The 21,974-nt window shown below is 40.3% G+C and overlaps 1 protein-coding gene and 1 long non-coding RNA gene across 2 annotated transcripts; one reads left to right on the top strand and one right to left on the bottom strand.

The window, feature by feature from the left end:
- Positions 1–878: 878 nt before the first annotated feature.
- On the bottom strand, positions 879–21,663 carry LOC114459207 (protein NLRC3-like). The gene is made up of 10 exons (XM_028441536.1): positions 21,527–21,663; positions 17,338–17,412; positions 13,455–13,509; positions 13,049–13,256; positions 11,034–12,849; positions 6,401–6,574; positions 3,823–3,975; positions 2,806–2,852; positions 2,111–2,685; positions 879–938 (listed from the first exon to the last, which is right to left on the bottom strand). Exons 2-9 carry the CDS (start codon positions 17,388–17,390, stop codon positions 2,156–2,158), a joined length of 3,036 nt encoding a protein of 1,011 aa, XP_028297337.1. The 5' UTR covers positions 17,391–17,412; positions 21,527–21,663; the 3' UTR covers positions 879–938; positions 2,111–2,155.
- Positions 2,210–14,851, top strand: LOC114459210 (uncharacterized). Its single transcript, XR_003673269.1, has 3 exons — positions 2,210–2,348; positions 3,000–3,070; positions 14,694–14,851. It is a non-coding gene; the product is annotated as an uncharacterized LOC114459210 (long non-coding RNA).
- Positions 21,664–21,974: the final 311 nt, after the last annotated feature.

The following is a 21,974-nucleotide window of genomic DNA, read 5'->3' as shown; positions in this document are numbered from 1 at the left end:
TTCAGCCTCTGTTGATCATCATAACTTCATAGCATTTATTCAGACATTCTCAACACAGACACATGGTGATACAGGACTGTGGACCAGAACATGTTATCAGGAGAATACAAATGATTTCAGCCTGTCTCACTGTGCCTGATAGAAAATGTATCCCCTCTATAATCCTCAGGTGATGGACTAACATCATCTGCTTTATTCTGTACACATTTATCATCATTCATAATAAAACATGTGAATTAGGAACAGTTTCACTTTTGTGGAAAAGAAGAACATGAGACAGATGTGACCTCATACTTTGTGTTCTCAGATGGCGCCACTTTTAGGCGTCCGGAAAGAAGATATGTCATGTTGACTTCAAAATAGTGTTGGATGAATCTTATAAGATGGGAACAGGTCCTGATAGAAAAAACAGGCTGTGATCAGTGGGAGGGGCCTATAATGTCACTGTAAAATCCTTCGACGTCACATTCTAAATGATGTATCTCTGCTATTTTTCAATGGATTCACATCAAATTTACATGTATTATTGACCACAAGATGAGCAAAAAGATACATTATAACCCCGCCCAAAACCAAACAGGAAGTCAGTCATCTTGTCTGTCTGTCTATCTCTCTGTCTGTGTGGCTGTCTGTTTTGTGTCTGTCTGTCTGTCTGTCTGTCTGTGTAGCTGTGTGTGTCTGTCTGTCAGTGTGTCTGTCTGTCTGTCTGTCTGTGTGTCTGTCTGTCTGTGTGTGTGTGTCTGTGTAGCTGTGTGTCTGTTTGTCTGTGTGTGTGTGTATCTGTCTGTGTAGCTGTGTGTGTCTGTCTGTCTGTTTGTCTGTGTGTTTGTCTGTCTGTGTGGCTGTGTCTGTCTGTCTGTCTATCTGTCTGTCTGTGTCTGTCTGTCTGTCTGTGTAGCTGTGTGTGTCTGTCGGTGTGTCTGTCTGTGTAGCTGTGTGTGTCTGTCTGTCTGTCTGTCTGTCTGTGTAGCTGTGTGTGTGTCTGTCGGTGTAGCTGTGTCTGTCTGTCTGTTGGTGTGTCTGTCTATCTGTGTGTCTGTCTATCTGTCTATGTTTCTGCCTGCCTGTCTCTGTGTGTGTCTGTGTCTGTCTTTCTGTGTGTGTCTGTCTGTGTTGCCTTCTGTCTGTCTGTCTGCGTGTCTGTCTGTCTGTCTGTCTGCCTGCCTGTGTGTCTGTCTGTCTGTGTGTTTGACTGTCTGTAGGTGTGTGTGTGTGTGTGTGTTTGTCTGCGTGTCTGTCTGTCTGTTTGTGTAGCTGTGTGTCTGTCTGAGTAGCTGTGTGTGTGTCTGTCTGTCTGTAGGTATGTCTGTCTGTCTGTCTGTAGGTGTGTGTGTGTGTGTGTGTGTGTGTGTGTGTGTGTGTGTGTGTGTGTGTGTGTGTGTGTGTGTGTGTGTGTGTGTGTGTGTGTGTGTGTGTGTGTCTGTCTGTCTGTCTGTGTAGCTGTGTTTGTCTGTCTGTCCGTCTTTTTGCCTGCCTGTGTGTATGTCTGTGTGTCTGAAAGTCTGTAGGTGTGTGTGTATGTGTGTGTTTGTCTGCGTGTCTGCCTACCTGTGTGTCTGTCTGTCTGTGTGTCTAAGAGTCCGTCTGTCAGTGTGTGTCTGTCTGTTTGTGTGTCTGACCGTCTGTAGGTGTGTGTGTGTGTGTTTGTCTGCGTGTCTGTCTGTGTAGCTGTGTCTGTCTGTCTGTCAGTGTGTCTGTGTAGCTGTTTGTGTCTGTCTGTCTGTCTATGTGTGTTAGTGTGTGTTTGTCTGTCTGTCTGTCTGCGTGTCTGTCTGTCTGTCAGTCTATGTGTCTGTCAATGTTTCTGCCTGCCTGCCTGTGTGTCTGTGTAGCTGTGTGTCTGTGTCTGTCATTCTGTGTGTGTCTGTCTGTGTTGCTGTCGGTCTGTCTGCATGTCTGTTTGTCTGTGTAGCTGTGTCTGTCTGTCTGTCTATGTGTGTGTGTGTGTTTGTCTGCCTGTCTGTCTGTATGTCTGCGTGTCTGTCTGTCTGTCAGTCTATGTGTCTGTCTGTCTATGTGTCTGTTTGTCTGTCGGTGTGTCTGTCTGTCTGTCTATGTGTGTGTGTGTGTGTGTTTGTCTGACTGTCTGTCTGCGTGTCTATCAGTCTATGTGTCTGTCTGTCTGTCTGTGTGTCTGTGTGTCTGTCTGTCTGTCTCACAGAGGACTCAGAGACACTGAGGAACCATAGGACCAACATCTAAACCCAGGATACAGAGTGTCAGTGAAGGAGGTACAGACGGTGTGGATGAGTGTCATAGAGTCAGAGGAGACTTCATAGAAGGACAGACGTCCATCAGGACAGTCCACATACACTCCTACTCTACCAGAGGAACCACAGGGACAGGAGGTAGGTGTGTCTATGTTATTGTGTCTGAAGATGTAAAAACCTCTGTAACATCTCAGACTCCAGGACTGATTATTAAATCCAAACCAACAATCAATACTGTTTCCTTTTCTTCTGATTCCTCTGTAACTCACTGCTATAGAAACATTTCCATTCCACTCCACCTCCCAGTAACAGTGACCAGTCAGACCAGTACTACACAGAACCTGATTGTGATCAAATCTGTCCTGATGATCAGGATAAAGCTCCTCCTCCCACAAACATGTCACCATCCTGTTGTTGTCAGACAGTCTGAGTTTTCTGTTGATGGAGTTTGTGTCGAGGTGAATGTGACAGAAATCTGATGAGACACAAAGAAACAACAGTTGATCATGTGATGCTTCATTGTCTCTGTATCACTGACATGTTCATTCACTCAGAGCTTCATGAGGACACTTTGAATGAACACACACACACTTACACTTCCTCACACCAGCTTTGATCCTCTGCTCTCCTCCATGGTCCGCCCTGCAGGAGCAAACACAGGCAGTGATTTACACACCTAAAGAGTCCAAAGTGCTGCTCAGAAACCTGATGTTTTTTTTAAAGCTAGCATGATTTTGAATGTAGCTTACCCCCCTCCCCTCTGTGCTCTGTCTCACTCACATGCATTAGCACTGCTGCTGCAGAAGTGGATCTAAGCTCATTGTTTGTATTGTGTAGAATCTACGTCGTCTCATTCAGCAGTCAGTAAACACTAAATATTATCATTATAAACTGTATGTTCAAAAACGTGACTAAAAACTCTGTTTTAAGTTCGTCACCAATGATGCGTTTTGGTTAATAAAAAAACGAACCATCTTTTTTCATTGGTCAACGTTTTTACAGGTTTACAGCTGCTACACATGATGGATTTTCTTTGTTCCTTTTTCAGAGCTCATAAGATCTTCATTTCTGTCAGAACATTAAGAAAATTTCAACCAAAAACTTAAAAAGTGTATCTGGAAAAAATCCCCTCCCCTACCTTTTATTGATTGATTATTTGAAGCATTAGTTTTGATTTATACAATTGCATAGTTTTAATTTTAGTGGTTAGTTACATTCAGAGCTGGAAATTTATTTTAGTTTTCAGTCAATAATTCACATTTCGGTTCATCCCTAATTTTTTGACTTGATAACTTGTGTCAGAGAAAAGATTAAAATGTAATTTCATAAGATATATTTATATTTTTGTATGAACACAATCCTCACTGATTGGTTCCACCTCCTCTGATCTTCTCTCTCATTCCTTCATCAGCTCCTCATAGTTCTCCATCAGCCTCTCCTCACTCCTCACTACCTTCTTATCTCTGTCCTTCATCCCTCTAACCTGTCCCAGTCCTCCTCCTTTAGTGTCCCACCTCTCACACCTTCATCACATTCCTCTGATACAGCTCTCTGTCACACATGTGATGGGGATTGATGTGAACATGTGATGAGCTGCTGTGATGTGTCTCACCTCAGAGTGTTCAGTGTCTGAGAGATCAGCTTCACTGCTGAGTCTCCTGGATGGTTGTAGCTCAGGTCCAGCTCTCTCACACTGGAGGAGTTGGAGCTCAAAGCTGCTGCCAGAGAAGCCCCGCCCACCTCTGTGATGACACAACCTGCCAGACTGGATTCAGAAAAACATCCACAACTCAGGAAACAAGTGAGGAGATGAGGAACAGGTACTGCATGAAAAGTGGGATTTCCGTCAGTTTCCGTCACTGTAAATTGCCGTTAACTCTGAGTAAACAGGAAGTTCCAGTCAGCTCCAGATAACTGCCAGGAATTGTCGTAAACTCACAGCACAAGGTGAGAAAGTCTCCCCCCAGCTTCTAGGACTGGGTAAGGTTTTCACATGTAAATGACCATACTGTGATCTATATAAATGTAAATCAGGACTGTCTCCACTGTAAAGACACACAAGTCTCTGAGAGCCAACATGTTTGTATGGAGCTTTAATTCCTCTTTAAAGCAGAATAAAAGTTCATTCCTCTTCAAACTGACCTTGTAAACACTTAATTCCTAATATATTTTATTCTGAATTAAATTTAAATCTGAATTAGGTAAATGTGACTTCCAGTCCGAATTTAGAATAATGACCAATTTGAGCGTTAACACAGGAAAGACATTTTGTGCATTTATTTTGTCCTTTTGTGTATTTTTACTGTAAAATGTATGTTTTTTTGGAGTTATAATATGTACTTGTTTTGCCAATTTGTGTTTTTTAAAGTCACTTTTGTGTATTTCTGTAGTGATTTTGCTTGTTTGTTAATACTATGGGTTTGCAGTCATTTTTTGTGTTTTTCTTGTCTTTTTGTGTTTTTTTGTTGTTGTTTTTATTGTGAGTTATTTTGTGTAATACTGTTGTTGTTTGGTTCATTTTTGTAGTAGTTTTGTACAGCTTTTGAAGTATTTGCTATGTTTTTCTTGTCTTTTATTGTATTTTCCTGTAATGTGTTTAAAATATGTTTTACTGTTCTATGTAGTTTGATTTATACACTTTGATTAGCTTTAGATTAGCTCAATACAACTTTAAGACTCACATATTTGATGCTTGAAAGAAAAGAGTGAGAAAATGATTTATTGCAGTTAAATATTGTTTTTTTACACAACTCAGAGGGAAACAAAAAGTGTTATGAACACATACTAGGGTAAGATTTTAATATAAAATAGTATAAATAAATGTATCTGACACTATTTTTTTGTTGTGACAGACTGAGCTCGTCCCATAATTCACCTGTGACTTTGATGTAAACTCTCATTACAAGTCCAGACATGTGTAAAGTGGACACTGGAGTCTTTATATGTAAGTAACTTTAATCTGGAAAATAATCTGTTTTGTTGTTTGTGGTGTTATTATTTTACTTATTTATGCCTGTTGCCTTTCTTTTTCCCAGTATCATGTAAGACATACTATGAGACAGTCTGGAAGAACTTCACATTTAGTCATCCAGACCTTTGGACACAAACAGAAGCCATTAAAGGTTCAGCTCACAGCAGACAGAGGAGGAAGAGGGTCAGATTTATAAAGACAACAGAACAGATGTTACACAGAGCATGTGCACAGAGCAAAGCTTCATCTATTCCTTGTATTTTTGTACATTGTGGTTTATTATGTGACATTTTGGAGGGAAAAACAAAACGGCTGACACACACACACACACACACACACACACACACACATAATATTTTGTTGTGTTAACAACATAGAACCTAGGTTCCCAAAGTGGGGTACGGTACCCCTAGGGGTACGCAAATTGTCATTTGTAAACTAGAATATAAATGGACCAGCAGTCAGGAGCCTCCATGCATTGCCACAAATGACACATTAAGGCTACCCATGGTTACAGATTATTATTATTATATATATTATGGTCTCCATCCTTCAGAAGCCTGGAGCTTTCTGCTCTGTGTTCAACATTACAGAACAAACTGGAAAATGAGCCCAAATATCAAGCAACCCACCACAAAAGACTGCATTATGGACCACCCCCCAAAAGACCTGCTCCATCTTTTTATGACCCTGAAGCTGCCAAGAGTTCAAGTTTTAGTGTGTGACCCAGACAAAGGGACACAGTGTAAAGTTTGTTATATTTTTAATAAATAAAGCTCTACTTTCATTATGTTCCTCCTGTGTCTCTTATTCTCAATAAACTGTTATTGTGATGTTCTCACTAAATAATATTAGCAATAATAATTATTAGTATCATTAATATTATAATTATTATTATTTGTATTATAATAAAAATGGGAGGGGCATATGACCATGCATCCCAACGGTGACCAATGAGTGAGGGACTTTCTGTCCAATCACAGGTGATTTTACTTCTGAACTGTCTGTGGTTTCTTCCAATGGTTGGTTAGTTTCAGTCAGGCAGGCTAGACATTGAAATGCTAATTATAGAAAAACATTCACAGTGGGGGTGGGGGGACTTCACAGTGAACTGCTGATATTCCTGGGCGTTTACAGGAATTATCAGACATTCACAGGGTGGATAATCTCAGTTTTCATGCAGTGAGGACAATGTTGATGGAACATGTGATCCACTGACCTGAGAAAGTCCAGTTTACAGTGAGGACTCTTCAGTCCTTCACACAGCAGCTTCACTCCTGAATCCTGCAGATCATTGTTACTCAGGTCCAGATGTTTCACACTGGAGGACTGAGAGCTGATGACTGAGGACAGAGCTGCACAGCTTCTCTCTGAGAGACCACAGAAACTCAGTCTGTGGGAGAAAGACATTCATTTATTAATAATAATAATCATCACATTATTGACAGAATTCAAACCTCTGCCGTACACTTCATCTGCTTTATTACCTCCACCAAGGAGGAAAGATTTCTGCTGCCAGAGGGACTCCTGATCAATAAACTGATTCTGATCAGTTTCAAAGATAAAAAATGTCTATCTCTCATCATAATAATTCATATCTGGGTTTGTAATTGATGGATCTGTATAAAATGTGACTCAGTTATATTGGGTGGTTAATCAATGATCCCACTGAGCTTCATCCTGATCAGATCCAGATTATGCATTTCATTGATTTATTTTCTTTTTTTTTAAAGTGTGTGTCCATACATTGTGACCTACTGGATGTTTATTAATGAGATATAAATGTGGTTCCAAGCCTTTATAGTGTTAATGATCATGGTACCATGATCAGGATCATTGATCATTGATAACTGATAATATCTGTGAAGAGGAGGTTCAGAGCTTGATGGAGGTTTGCACTTTATACTGTTCATTTAGTCGACTAAACATTTTATCATAGTTTTTGTTGATTAAAGTTTTTAAAGTGACAATAACTAAACAATGAATAATTTAATAAAAATACATGTTAACAAAAACTATATCAACTTATATTAATATCTTCACTGACTAATAAAAACTAAACTATACACTATTATATATATATGTATATTTACACTATTTGGTCACCTCGGCTGAAATCCAATCAGAACTCATGTGATCATGTGATCAAACGTATTGATCACATCTAATCTGTCTGTGTTTACAAACATTAATACCATCATATATCAGGTTGATCAACAGTAACTGAATATTTCAAAAATAAATAAACTCTAATGGTTTTTTTTTTTAGTCGATTATATCTGTAACAGATTTAGTCAACTAAAATCTTATTTATTACAGGTTTTCTCAAATGGGGGTACGCGTACCCCTAGGCGTACACAACGGTACTGCAGGGGGTATGTGAGAGAGACTGTGATAAATTTACAAATAAAAACATTAAATATATGGGGATTTTAAAATGTGTATTTTCTGTTAAAAATTATAATAATAAAAATTATTTAATTTCATTTCATTTGATTTTATTGAGCTCCATTAGCTCCTGACTTTTTGAGGGAACTATTCTGACTGGGGTCTCCTTCATTTTCATTACAATAATAAATGACAATATTAAATACAAATATTTACAATATTACATAAAAAGCAACATAAACACGCACGCACACACAAAACAAACAGTGAAACCAAATAAAAACATATCACATAAAACCAAAAGAACTGTCAGTAGATACTGTATTGAGAGTCGACCCAAAACCTCAAAATAAAACAGTAACAACTGTCAACATGACAACTGTATTTTATAGTCATTGTTCTCACACAGCCCAAAGCTCTTCCTGCTGACTCAGCCAAAAACTTTGTTCCCTCTTGAAAACTCATAAAGTCATTAAAGATCAATCCTAGGAACTTGTATGAACTTGTATAAACTAAGACAGGCCATATATATAATTACTTCTCAAGTCATGATTTTTCCTAAAATACATGATCTGTGTTTTATCTTTATTTAGAGTCAGTCTCCATTTTTTACACCATGTATTTAAAATATTTAACATATTATGTAAATTTGCCAGAAAAATAATATCATCAGCATACAATAAAAGACTTAAATTACAGTTATTTATACAAATACCCAGATTAGCTTCCATAATTTCATTTACCACATTATTTATATAAAGGGAAAACAAAGACAACACATCTCCTTGTTTTACACCAAACATGGTGGAGAACCAACCAGTTTTTAAACCATTGATCTGCACACATGCAACTGGGGCTTTATAGAGTGATTTGACATCATCATAGAATGTACCAGTAATGCCATAATCCAGTAATTTATACATTAAAGATCCCTGTTGATCCAGTCAAAAACCTTCTGGAAATCAACAAAAAGACAAATGTTGGTTTTCCCTCTTGCAGCCTGGCCCTCAGCACAGATGATAAAACATAAATATGATCAATGCAGGCCCTACATTTTCTAAAGTCATTCTGCTCATCAGCTAGGATGTTATGTGTCTCCAGACCTTTATTTATGTTAGAAGACTGTTTAATTTGATCAACATGGCACAGAACTCTAAAAAGAAAACAATAATCTTGTCACTTGACGCAGAAAAAGCATTCGATAGAGTCAACTGGTCATTCCTCCTTGCTGTCCTTGGCATATTTGGCTTTGGAGAATCATTCATACAATGGATCTCCACCCTATACTCTAAACCTAAGGCCTCAGTAACCACAAACAAAATAACATCCCAAAGCTTCACACTGCAGAGGGGAACCAGACAAGGTTGCCCACTCTCACCTTTGCTCTTTGCAATATTCGTTGAACCTCTCGCAGCAGCTGTTCGGCAGAACTCTGTTATTAAAAGAATCCACTCATCCATCTCAGAACACAAAATTAATCTTTATGCGGATGATATTTTACTCTATTTGGAAGAACCCCATCCTCATTAGAAGGAGTATTTAAACTAATAAACAGCTTCTCTAAACTATCAGACTATTCCATTAACTGGTCAAAATCGTCAATCCTCCTTTTTAACAAAAAATTCATGTAATCCATTAAGCCAAAACCCACAATACCCCTCCCGCACAAACACAATTACATATCTAGGCTTAAATATATCACCAAACTTAAATGAATTAATTAAACTGAACCTAGATCCGCTGCTGGATAAAGTCACAGATGATCTGCAAAGATGGCCGCCGCCTGGGCGACTGAGTAGTGGCACTGGGGCGACATTCCCACCTCAAGTTGCCCTACCAATCCCTCCAATGTTAATCACACCTCAACACACCACCCCCCAGAGGGTGCAACCACCACTTCCACCCTCCGGAGCTATTGCACCACAGACCCATATATACACAAAAGTTGGATGGGGAGCACCGCTCCCCTCCATCCCCTTTCTTTTAATTGCACCTCATACATTTACTAAACACACACATTCACACAGGGGATAGGGAAGTTCCTCTCGATTGGGGAATGGAGAGGCACCATAGCAGGAAGGTGGGTAGGATCACATATTTGGGCCTGTCGGGTGGCGGCCCGGCTCCTCTGTTGATGGATGGGTACAAATACATCAGGATGGTGCAATCGGGTATGGCGGGGCGGTGGGTCTTGGGGGGCGTGTTGCTGGGGGCTCTATTTGGAGGGTCTCTTCGAGCAGTGTCGGCCCGGCAAGGCGTGGGGGTGCCTCTTCCCTTTGGGTGTGGCCTGGTTGCCTTGGGGGCTGCCCTCGGTATGTGCTGGCCCTGGGCGGCCTGCCTTGCTGGTGTGGAGAGTGGGCGCACTGGGGGGTGCTGGCATCTGTAGCGGGGTTGGGGCGGGTTGCTTGGCGTTTCGAAATGAGGGCCCAGCGAGCTTGGCCGGCTGGCTTGGTGGGGGGCCTTGGGGTTGGGGGTTGGGGTCGGTGGCGGGGTGCGTTGGGTCTTCGGTTCCTTGGTGCTTTCTCGGATGTGTGTGTGGGGGGAGGTTGCTGCCTCTCGGCTTGGGGTCTCAGGGGCATCTGGAGGGCTGCTCATCCATGAGAAGGTTGTCTAGGCTCCCTGGCCCCCACTCTTTCTGCTAGCCTGGCTGCATTTTCGTGTCCAGGGCAGCGCTTGGGTTTGCAGTAGTGGTTCTTGCACATACATCGGTCTACGATGCACTGGCATGTCTTAGACTGTGGGATAAAACTCATAGTCGGCTTAACTTTAGACATGTTGATTCTAAATACCTGTATTACCACTCACTCCTTCTCTTTGTCCACAGCCACCACCATTATACCTAAGCTTCACACTGGTCACCAGACTCTGTCCTTCATCCCTCTAACCTGTCCCAGTCCTCCTCCTTTAGTGTCCCACCTCTCACACCTTCATCACATTCCTCTGATACAGCTCTCTGTCACACATGTGATGGGGATTGATGTGAACATGTGATGAGCTGCTGTGATGTGTCTCACCTCAGAGTGTTCAGTCTCTGAGAGAGCAGCTTCACTGCTGAGTCTCCTGGATGGTTGTAGCTCAGGTCCAGCTCTCTCACACTGAAGGAGTTGGAGCTCAAAGCTGCTGCCAGAGAAGCCCCGCCCACCTCTGTGATGACACAACCTGACAGACTGGATTCAGAAAAACATCCACAACTCAGGAAACAAGTGAGGAGACAAGGAACAGGACAATATTGATGGAACATGTGATCCACTGACCTGAGAGAGTCCAGTTTACAGTGAGGACTCTTCAGTCCTTCACACAGCAGCTTCACTCCTGAATCCTGCAGATCATTGTTACTCAGGTCCAGATGTTTCACACTGGAGGACTGAGAGACCACAGGAACTCAACCTGATGAAGAATCAGAGAAACCTTACAGATGTTTGTCTGTGAGAGAATTAAAGACATGTTCTTCGAAAGTCACATACTTAACTTTCTTGGAGGCTTTGACCACTGGGAGCAGCTTCAGAAAAGCTTCCTCTGAAGGAGAGAATCTCTTCAGGTCAAAGACATCCAGATGTTCTTGTGATGACAGTAAGATGAAGACCAGAGCTGACCACTGAGCAGGAGACAGTTTCTCTGTGGAGAGACGTCCTGATCTCATGGACTGTTGGATCTGCTCCAGCAGAGAGTGATCATTCACTTCATTCAGACAGTGGAACAGGTTGATGCTTCTCTCTGTTGACAAACCCTCACTCAGCTTCTCCTTGATGTAATCAACTGTTCTCTGATTGGTCTGTGAGTCACTTCCTGTTTGTGTCAGCAGGCCTTGTAGGAGCCTCTGATTGGTTGGCAGCGAAAGACCCAGCAGGAAGCGGAGGAACAAGTCCAAGTGTCCGTTTGGACTCCGTAAGGCCTCGTCGACAGCACTTTGATGGAGAAGTTTTAAGTCAGGCTGACCTCCACTACGGAGAAGGTTAAGAGTTTGTTTGAATTTAAACATCAATGAGTTCTCCAGAAGATTGACTTTAGAGCTGATGAACGTCTGATGGACATGAAGAGCAGCCAGAAACTCCTGAAGGCTCAGGTGGATGAAGGTGAACGCCTTTTCCTGGTACAGGCTGCTCTCCTCTCTGAAGACCTGTGTGAACACTCCTGAGAACACTGAGGCTGCTCTGAGGTCCATGCCACACTCTGTCAGGTCACTCTCATAGAAGATCAGCTTTCCTTTCTGCAGCTGCTCAAAAGCCAGTTTTCCCAGAGACTCTATCATCTCTCTGCTCTGTGGACTCCAGTGTGGATCTGTGGCAGCTCCTCCATCAAACTTCACTGTCTTGACTTTGTTCTGAAGGACCACATAGTGGCTGTAGATCTGAGTCAGAGTCCTGGGCAGCTCTCCCTCCTCTCTGATCTTCAACACGTCCTCCAGAACTGTAGCAGTGATCCGGCAGAAGAGTGGGATGTGGCACATGATGTGGAGGCTACGACACGTCCTGATGTGGGACATGATGCTGCTGACCTGCTCCTCATCTGTGGACCTCCTCCTGAAGTACTCGTCCTTCTGAGAGTCAGTAAACCCTCTGACCTCGGTCACCATGTCCACACACTCAGGAGGGATCTGATTGGCTGCTGCAGGCCGTGTGGTTATCCAGAGGCGGGCTGATGGAAGCAGTTCTCCTCTGATGAGGTTTATCAGCAGAACCTCCACTGAGGTGGACTCTGAGACATCAGTCAGGGTCTGAGTGCTGAGGAAGTCCAGAGGGAGCCGACACTCATCCAGACCATCCAAGATAAACAAAACCAGGAAGTCCTGGAAGCTGCAGATTCCTGCTTCTTTGCTTCCAGAGAAGAAGTGATCAACAAGTCCCACCAAGCTGAAGCTCCTCCCCCTCAGCACGTTCAGCTCTCTGAAGGTTAGTGGGAATGTGAAGTGAACCTCCTGCTGGGCTTTGTCTTCAGCCCAGTCCACAGTGAACTTGTGTGTTAAGAGTGTTTTCCCAATGCCAGCCACGCCCTTTGTCATCACTGTCCTGATTGGTCGAGGTCTTCCAGGAGGGGCTTTAAAGAGCTCTTCTAGTGTGATGGCTCTTTCTGCTGTGTCTGATCTCCTGGATGCTGTTTCTATCTGTATGACCTCATGTTCCTGGTTGACCTCTGCTCCCCCTCCCTCTGTGATGTAGAGCTCTGTGAAAATATCCTTCAGGAGGGTTGGGCTTCCTGCTTTAGCCACGCCCTCAGACACACACTGGAACTTCTTCTTCAGCTTGGACTTCAGCTCACGTTGGTATCGAGGAGCTTTTGTTCCTGAATGAAGACAAACTTAATGTTAGAGTGGAGAAGTCAGAGCAGGTTTGAACATTGGAGATCAAAGTGTGTGATGTTCTCAGTCTGGATGGTTCCTCAGATTAAATGTGACTGATTGAATCATGCTTTGAAAAAGAAAAGCCAGCTTTGTGTCCTTCATGTGATGTTCCTCACAGTGAAGATGTTCACATGCTCTTACTGCTCTGCAGACGCTCAGCCAGCTCCTCCTGCTTCATCCTCTTCAGGAAATACAGTGTGATGTTCAGAAAGGCCTCCCTGCTCCTCCTCTGCTCCTCATCTTCATCCTCCATCTGACTCTCTGAGCACTCTGGATCATCTCCATCCACAAGCTTCTGCATGTGTTTGAGTTCAGCTTTAACAAAGCTGATGATGTTGTCCTCCAGCAGCTGGAACACAAGTACATTAAAGGTGATAATGAGTGAAGGCCTGCTCCAATCATGTGTGTGTGTGTGTGTGTGTGTGTGTGTGTGTGTGTGTGTGTGTGTGTGTGTGTGTGTGTGTGTGTGTGTGTGCGTGTGCGCGCGTGTGTACAGTGGTTTGATCACAGGCTGACACAGGTTTAGTGTCTTTGTAGACGTACACACCATAAAGATGGCATCAAGCTCAGCTCCAGAGGAACCATCCACACCCTCCAAGCTGCTGTGGAGAAGACACAGACACTCAGACATGCTGATGAGCAGATGGAGGAAAGCACAGGAAGCTCTGCTAACATCATGTGAACATCAGTAACAGTGGGTGATGTCCTGCAGAGCCACAGTGCAGTGAGTGTGGAGCAGCCTTTGGAGCTCAGCTCACGTGTGGAACATCTCAGCATGTTTCCACTGAACAGGAGAACAAGTCTGTTGGACTGAGGCTTTATTTGTCTTCAATCCTTCATAAATCTGAAGATCACACAGTGTCTAAGACTCCCCTACACACTGGAGACCATTCCTACAAAGCCTTTTCTCTTTCACCTTCCACTGTTTGCTGAGATTTACATCAACACCACTTCAATAACAAACATAGTTCATCAATTTTTTATTTTATTTTTTATTGGGGGTGCTTACCACTCTCAATGGGCCACTTTTCATTCTGGCTGTTTAACACACCACACTAAACAGGGCAAACATTTAAAACACAATATATATACAAAAATAATAAATAATTATGAAAACACCATACACATATAAAACTAATTAACTAAGGCTCCTGTTCTGAGGGCGGTCCAGGTGAACCAATTTCTTCCAAAGCTGGCAGTCCCGTACCAGCAGATCTGCATCCTCCACAACAAGTCTGTGTTGTCTCAGATCGCCTGTTATGATGTTGACCCATTGTGGGCGGGTCTTGCCTCCTGGCCATCTCCAACCTGCTGCCCTTGATTCAAACTGGAGAATAACTTTCGTCAGATGGTCAGGAGGTAGGTGAAGGACATGGCCAAACCACCATGTGTGTCACTGTGCAGCCAAGCAAGATGCTCTAGGTTGACATGTGTGGGCTTAGCCCTTCATTAGAATAAAAATAAACAAATAAACACTTGAAATTGTTTAAACTGTGAACCCTGAATCTATAATCAATGAAAGTTTAACTTTTTGAATGAAATTATGGAAATTAAACAACTTTTCCATGATATCCAAATTTTTTATAAAGGGTCTGTATAAGAGGGTGTGCACACTTTAGCAACCTCATTCTCTCAGTTTTTATTTATTTATTTTTACTTCATCTCCCTGAAACGTTTCAGTTTGTTTTTCAATTGCATTGTACAGGTTATAGGTCACATTAAAGGTGGAAAATACTGTGAAATTATTTATTTATATTGTCCCTCCTCTGCTTACTCTCCATAATAGTTTTGAAGCCCTCTCATACTAAAATAAAGACAGACTCAGTCCAACTGAGCGACTGAAACAACCACCAGGAAAACGTCTCCACCACTACAGGGACTGAATTCCCATCAGTCCAAATCCTCCATAGCCTGTCTAAAACTTCTCAGAGCAGCAGTACAGAGACACTCTGGTTCCACGTACAGCCCTACAGACATCAACAAACACCGCTCTACTCCACCTGCTGCAGAGCTGCTTCTACGCAGAAAGACCCCAACGATGGAGGGTCCCTAGCAGCCATCAGTGACCCTCTCACCATCAGATGCTCCTGGTCAGTGTAACAGGTTCACACACATTCCTAGTCACTCATTATTGGTGATTCAATAACTAGGAACACCAGATTATTTAATGACATCACACACTGTATTCCAGGTGCTACAGTTCACACTATCTGAGACAAACTGAACCAAATGTTACCCACGCTGCCAGCAACTGTTACTAAAATAGTGTTACATGTAGGAACAAACAACAACGTTTTAACATGGTCAGACCAGATTATGAAGTGGATCAGATCTGAGGGAGTATAAAAGCTCCGCCTCCTGGTGCGCAGCACTATTGTTGCTCTTCACTGTAATCATGGATATGAATTCATGATATTTATTTAATCAATCAATCAATCAATCAATCAATCAATCAATCAATCAATCAATCACATTTTATTTATAAAAAGAAGCTCCTTTCATACAGCAAGTGTAAGATCATAAGCTCCTCTTCCTGCAAAGACGCTCGCTCTGCCAGTTTTCTCCATTGTAGTGATTGGTCAGACGCTGCTAGCTCCACCCCTTTCATGTGAACGTGCATGTACCCAGGTTGAAAACACTTGGCTATAATTAGCATGTTGTTATCGACCTTCGTAGGACAGCATCTCTCTGACAGGGAGTGTTTGGTTAGTTGAAGCTAACAGAGATTAATCCAGGATATAATAATCTAGATTAGTAGCATAGGGCCTTAGTGTCAGACACTTTGTTTATTTGTTGAATCCATAAATAAGGCCTTGATAATAAAACCTTGACCTGTTCTCTAGCGCCACCATCAGGACAAACTTTTACATTAGAATTCATTTATCTGGAATAGTTTTCATCTAAATCTTCTCAAATTTACTGACAACATTAATGAGCACTAGAGTATGAACCTATTGGTTGTGGTGATGATATGACCTTTGACCTTTACTGCAGCGCCACCATCAGGTCAAACTTTCACTTTTACAGTTAGTGGATCTGGAAAATATTTCATCTAAATATTTTCTAATGTGTGGTGAACATTCATAACTCTCACACAATGAACCATAGTGATTGATGTTGGTGACCCCCCCCCCCCCCTTATAGATTCATTTACTTATTACTGTTATTTTTTTGTAACATTAATAATAATAATAATAATAATAATAATAATAATAATAAAAACTCAAAGCGTGAACAGAAACAATTATTCCTTCACACCAGTCATACTAGTGGTGGTAAGCCACATTATAGCCACAGGTGTCCTGGGGCAGACTGACAGAAGTGTGGCTACCATTTGGTGCCTACAGCCCCTCTGACCACCACCATCATTCATACACAGTTCATACACATTCCTATGGAGTTATTCACTATAAAGTTTCACTCCTCTTTTAACAGTGGATGAGTTTTTGTTTATTTATTTTTTACTTTATGGTTTTATTGTTTTTGTGGTTGTTTTTTGTGTGTGAGGGGTTTCACTTGTTTAAAAATGAAAAAATGAAATATCAGTTTTACTTTACAATGTCATGTATCAACTCTGTAGGTGTGGAGATGTAAAGTCACACACACACACACACACACACACACACACACACACACACACACACACACACACACACACACACACACACACACACACACACACACTTTACACCAATGTGTGTAATATGTGTTCATCACAATGAATAAATATCATCATGATCATCTTATGTTTAATCAATTGTATCAAATTAAGAAAAGTCATGAAATATTAAGCAAAAAAAAAAAGTCTATTATTTTTTGAGTGATAAACATTGAATGAGGTTAAACTGACATCAAGAATAATAGGAGGGTTAAAAGGATTGCTGTTACCATATATGGTCAATTGGAGGCGTGTCTTAATGTAAATGATCCTGAACGTGTGCTACCTTTAGAACAGGTGGGATTAATCAACACTGCTGTGTGTACGACCTCTGTCCACACGCTTCATAAATACTGATTCTTTTTGTACTGGTGCACATTCTACATTTCATTGGTCTGAACGTATTTAGAACCAGTTCTATGAACGGATCAATAAATGAGGCCCCTGGACCATCAGGAATACAACCAGCAACCTTCTTTATGTGGACTCACTGTGGGTCAGTAGATGGACCTCCTTTGAAGTTCATGGGTTTGTGCATGGACTGGTCACTTCTAAAGGACACACAGCTGGGTCCAGGTCCAGGTGTGAGCTGCTTCCTGGTCCTTGAACCCACACACACACACGCACACACGCACGCACGCACGCACGCACACACACACACACACACACACACACACACACACACACACACACACACACACACACACACACACACACACAGTGTAACACTGATGTACAGAGGTGTGAGTGCTGAGCTCTGACGTGGTCTCACCTCTGATCTTCAGTCTGGATCTCATGTTGTTCCTTCACCAAGTCTTGACCCATCTCCACGTCATGAGATGATGAGCTGAAAATATGAGTGTGAGACAGACAGCGCTACCTGAGTATCATGGTAAAGAGTGTAAACACACATTAGAGAAGATAAAAGATGTCAAAGCTCTGAGTTTCACAACAGATATCTGGAGCTCTGAAGTTTATCAGCACACTGACTGGATGAGAGTTAGTGCTACACACTGTGATGCTAACGCTAAATGCTAAACTCTGTGATGCTAACGCTAAATGCTACACACTCTGATGCTAACGCTAAATGCTACACACTCTGATGCTAACGCTAAATGCTACACACTGTGATGCTAATGCTAAATTCTACATACTGTGATGCTAACGTTAAATGCAATGCTTACGCTAAATGCTGCTCGCTGTGATGCTAACACTAAATGCTACATACTGTGATGCTAACGTTAAATGCAATGCTAACGCTAAATTCTCTACTAAGCCATTTTAAAAAGAAGATTTCTGTTTCTTTTTAATGTTTACCAACCAAGCTAGTTTAGCTGTTTTTTTTTTTTTTTTCTCTCTCAATTTCAGATCCTTCATTATTTAATTTTACATTGTTAATTGCACTGACTGTAATTCATATATGTATCGGATCGGTATCGGCCAATAGGAGACACCAGATATTGGTATCGGAGGTGAAAAAAGCAGATTGGTGCATACAGTGTGACACCAGTATGTGGACAAAGATGGAGGACAACGCCACCTTTGGACTTTCACCCAACGAAATATAACACAAAGCACTCAGGCCTGTATTTTATTTTCAAAAGTGACTTTATTACTAATGCTTTTTAAAACCATTAAAAACTGCATTCATACAAAAAAGGAAGATAATGAACAGAGTATAAGATGATCAGTGCTAAGGCTAACCATGAAGAAGAGGAGATAATGCTGAGGATCCCAGGGAAAAGAAAACAACATATTCACTACTAAACAATGAAAAGTAGAATATTTACATTTCCTGAAGAAAATATAAATGAGGATGCAGGTGCTGGCACTGTATTAGCTTAACATTAACATCAGCTTTAGCATTAGCATTAGCCTAGTGTTAGCACTTGCCTAGCATTGAAAAAGTTGATAAAAGCTGAAATTTGTTGAATGTTTTATCTGAAAGTGAACAGACAGATGAACATGTTAAATGTTGAAATCAGTTGAAGAATGGATGAACAGCTGAAGTTCACTGTTAAAAGTTTAAAATGTTTAAAATGTGGATGAAAAATGAGAAGTTAAATATTTAAAAAAAAAAAGTTGAAAAGTTAGACATTATTTAAAACAGCATAAATTAAATTATTTCAACAGTTTGACACCAAACTTGTTGAAATGTGTTGAAAATGCAGGAGTAGTTAAAGGAAGAGGGAATAATAATAATAAAAACTAACTTAAACACAATGTAAACAATGAGAAATGTCAGGATTAAAGAAGAATAAAACACACACACGCAGAGTGTAGACTTTAGACAATAATCAATCATCAACTGCCTTATTATCATGGAAACCACTAAAGATACCACACTGTGGTGTCCCCGTAGGTAAATGACTTTTGGACTCCAAGCTGCATAAATAAGCTGCTAACACATCATCTATTGCACAGAGTCATTTTACACAAAACCTACAAACAATAAATAAGAATCAAATACAGAAAGACACAATAAAATAGAAGGAATAAAAATATAACATCATGGCATTATTGCACAGTCCTGCTACATTATTATGAGGCACCAGGCACGTGCAGAGAGTGTGTGTGTGTGTGTGTGTGTGTGTGTGTGTGTGTGTGTGTGTGTGTGTGTGTGTGTGTGTGTGTGTGAGTAACTTGAATTTGATAACACATAATGTCAGTCAACACATGCTAATTGCTAATTTCTTGCCACATATCAAACATACATATTTAGCCGACATGTTGGCAGGTAAATGAATCTGTCTCCACACAATTAAAATGTATATTTACTTCTAGAATAGTCTTTAGTTGGTTTAATTATCTTACCAGGGATTTAAAACTTCAGGTTAACCACAGGTGTTGGAAAGTTAATGGTCTGTAGATGTTTCAGGAGGTGAAGTAGGAAAGTGCTGAGTCATTGCATAATGTGATTTATTTTTAAGTTAACAAATTGTTATATCATTATTTTATTTGGTGTCAAAGTCATTAATCATTAAAAACCTCTGTGAGAAAATATTTATTTATTTCAATATTATTTCAAAGCTATAGGGAGCCATTACAAAAGAGTCAATGGGCCACATAAGGCTTCAGAGCCACATGTTGCAGACCCCTGGCTGAGGATAATTAATTAATCTCATTTTTATCATTATCACACAACGTTAGCCAGTTGTTTAATTTGACCTGCTGTGCTAATGCTAGTGCTAGCACTGGTGCTGCTAAGTATGTCACAGACACAGCTTACTTGAGTATAACACCGTGTTGTGTGGCCAAATGTTTGGACATATTGGTTGTGTTAGCGCCGTTAGCCACAGATCCTTCTAGCAGGAATTACAGGTGACCATCCCAGAGGTGTGGTCTGTGATTTAGGTCAGTGATTCAACTGAATTGTTCATAATACAGTGAGCAGGTTACACGTATTCTATCCTTTTATGTCTTTATTTGCAGGTTTGGTGTTGAAGTAATCCAAAAGTAATCAGTTACATTACTTTAATATAGTGATACTTAGAGTAAGTTACTGATTCCATTTTTAATAAATAACTTGTAATTTGTACCGAATTACTTTTTAAAAGTAACCCTCCCAACCATGACTACATATTCACTATTGTTACTATTAATATAATCTTATGTATCTTTGATTTTCAAAAAGTTTTATTTCCCCCCATTGTATTTATTATTATTATTATTATTATTATTATTATTATTATTATTATTATTATTATTATTATTAGTATTATTATTATTAGTATTATTATTCAAATTATTATTATTATTATTCAAATTATTATTATTATTATTATTATTATTATTATTATTATTATTATTATTATTATTATTAACGTCCTTGGGGTAGGTGCTTGGGTGGTGGGGGGACCTCATTGGCTCTGGGTTAGTCTCCTCCTGCTAGATGTTGAAACCATCATTGATCCCTCTTCCTTTTATTTATAATTTTTTTTCAAATTATTATTATTAATGAATGAATGAATGTGTAAGTCGTGTTAGTTATAACTCCCCCCCAAAAAAAGAAATAAATAAATCATTTAACAATAACCAGCCGCCCCTTAAATTGTAACAAAAGTGTGTCAAAAACACAATATTCAATAAACTATTAAAATATAGTAGAACAGATTTATAAAATACAATTAATGGATATGGAGTCTTTAGGTTATTGCAGTTTTTTCAACCTTGGGGTCAGGACCCCATGTGGGGTCAGCCTGGAATTAAAATGGGGTTTAAATGTCTAGTAATTAAAAAAATAAAATAAAATTTAAAAAAAAGTAGATGAAAACTATTTTTTTTAATTATCGTTTTTCAAATACACATCACAGACAATAAATATCAAATAACTGTATCCTATACGTAAACATTCTCAAACATATAAATCTAGTTCAAATAAAATACAGTATATAAATACATAATCCTGGCTACTCTGTATTAATAGCACACTTTAATAAACATGATCAAAAACTAATTCTAGAAAAAAATGTCCCAGGGGTCGCTGGACATTTGTGATATTAAAATGGGGTCACGACCCAGAAACTTCTGGGTTAATGTAAAGATAAAAAGAAAGTTTATATAATAAAACTAGTTTAGTTTCCAGGTGAAATAAAATTGTACATATTAAAAGTTACAGGAGGGGCCCAACAAGATGGTTTGTACCCAGAACCCAAAATGTGGTGCTACGCCCCTGCCTTTCCCCCACATATTAGTCTATTATTAACTTGTTGTTGGCTCCTCCCCTCACCCTCTAACAGCACAATACCATTATTATAATTATGAGAATATCACACACACTTACTATATTATAATGTCTATGACTTGTAAAGACAAAAAAATAAAAACATATATCCATATAGACACACATGTGCATCCGTACATACATATATACATACAGTACATATGTATATATACTGTACATGCATGGACATAATATCTATAAATACATAAATGTATCTCTCTCTCACACAGACTCAAACCTTTTTTCTACAGAGTTTGTTCCTGGAGGTCTGCTGTCCTTCCTGTTTCAGATGTTGGTCAGTTCTTTATCAGTGTGTGTGTGTGTGTGTCTGCTCTGTGACTGTGTGTGTCTGCTCTGTGACTGTGTGTGTGTGTGAGGTGAGGTCTCCTCCACACCCCAATTCCTTCCCAGTATAAAACACATGAAACCAGTTTACCCTCATTCTGCTGTGATGCATCACCAGTGACTGTAATTAAATACACCAACAGCTAAACCTGTCTTTGTTCCAGAGCCTTTTCAGATTTGAATGTAGTCCTAGTAATAATAATCACATTAAAAACACACTTCAGATCAGGCTTTACACCACCAGGATGTTTGGTACAATCACGCTTACATGTTTTTCTCAGTTGTTAAACACAAATACTGCTATTTGAGACACAATGACCACAACATGTAACTCATGCACC

Source organism: Gouania willdenowi, unplaced genomic scaffold, assembly GCF_900634775.1.
Source record: "Gouania willdenowi unplaced genomic scaffold, fGouWil2.1 scaffold_273_arrow_ctg1, whole genome shotgun sequence".
Taxonomy (NCBI): Eukaryota; Metazoa; Chordata; class Actinopteri; order Blenniiformes; family Gobiesocidae; genus Gouania; species Gouania willdenowi.
Note: the sequence above shows the minus strand (reverse complement) of the source record. Positions and strands in the feature narration are given on the sequence as shown.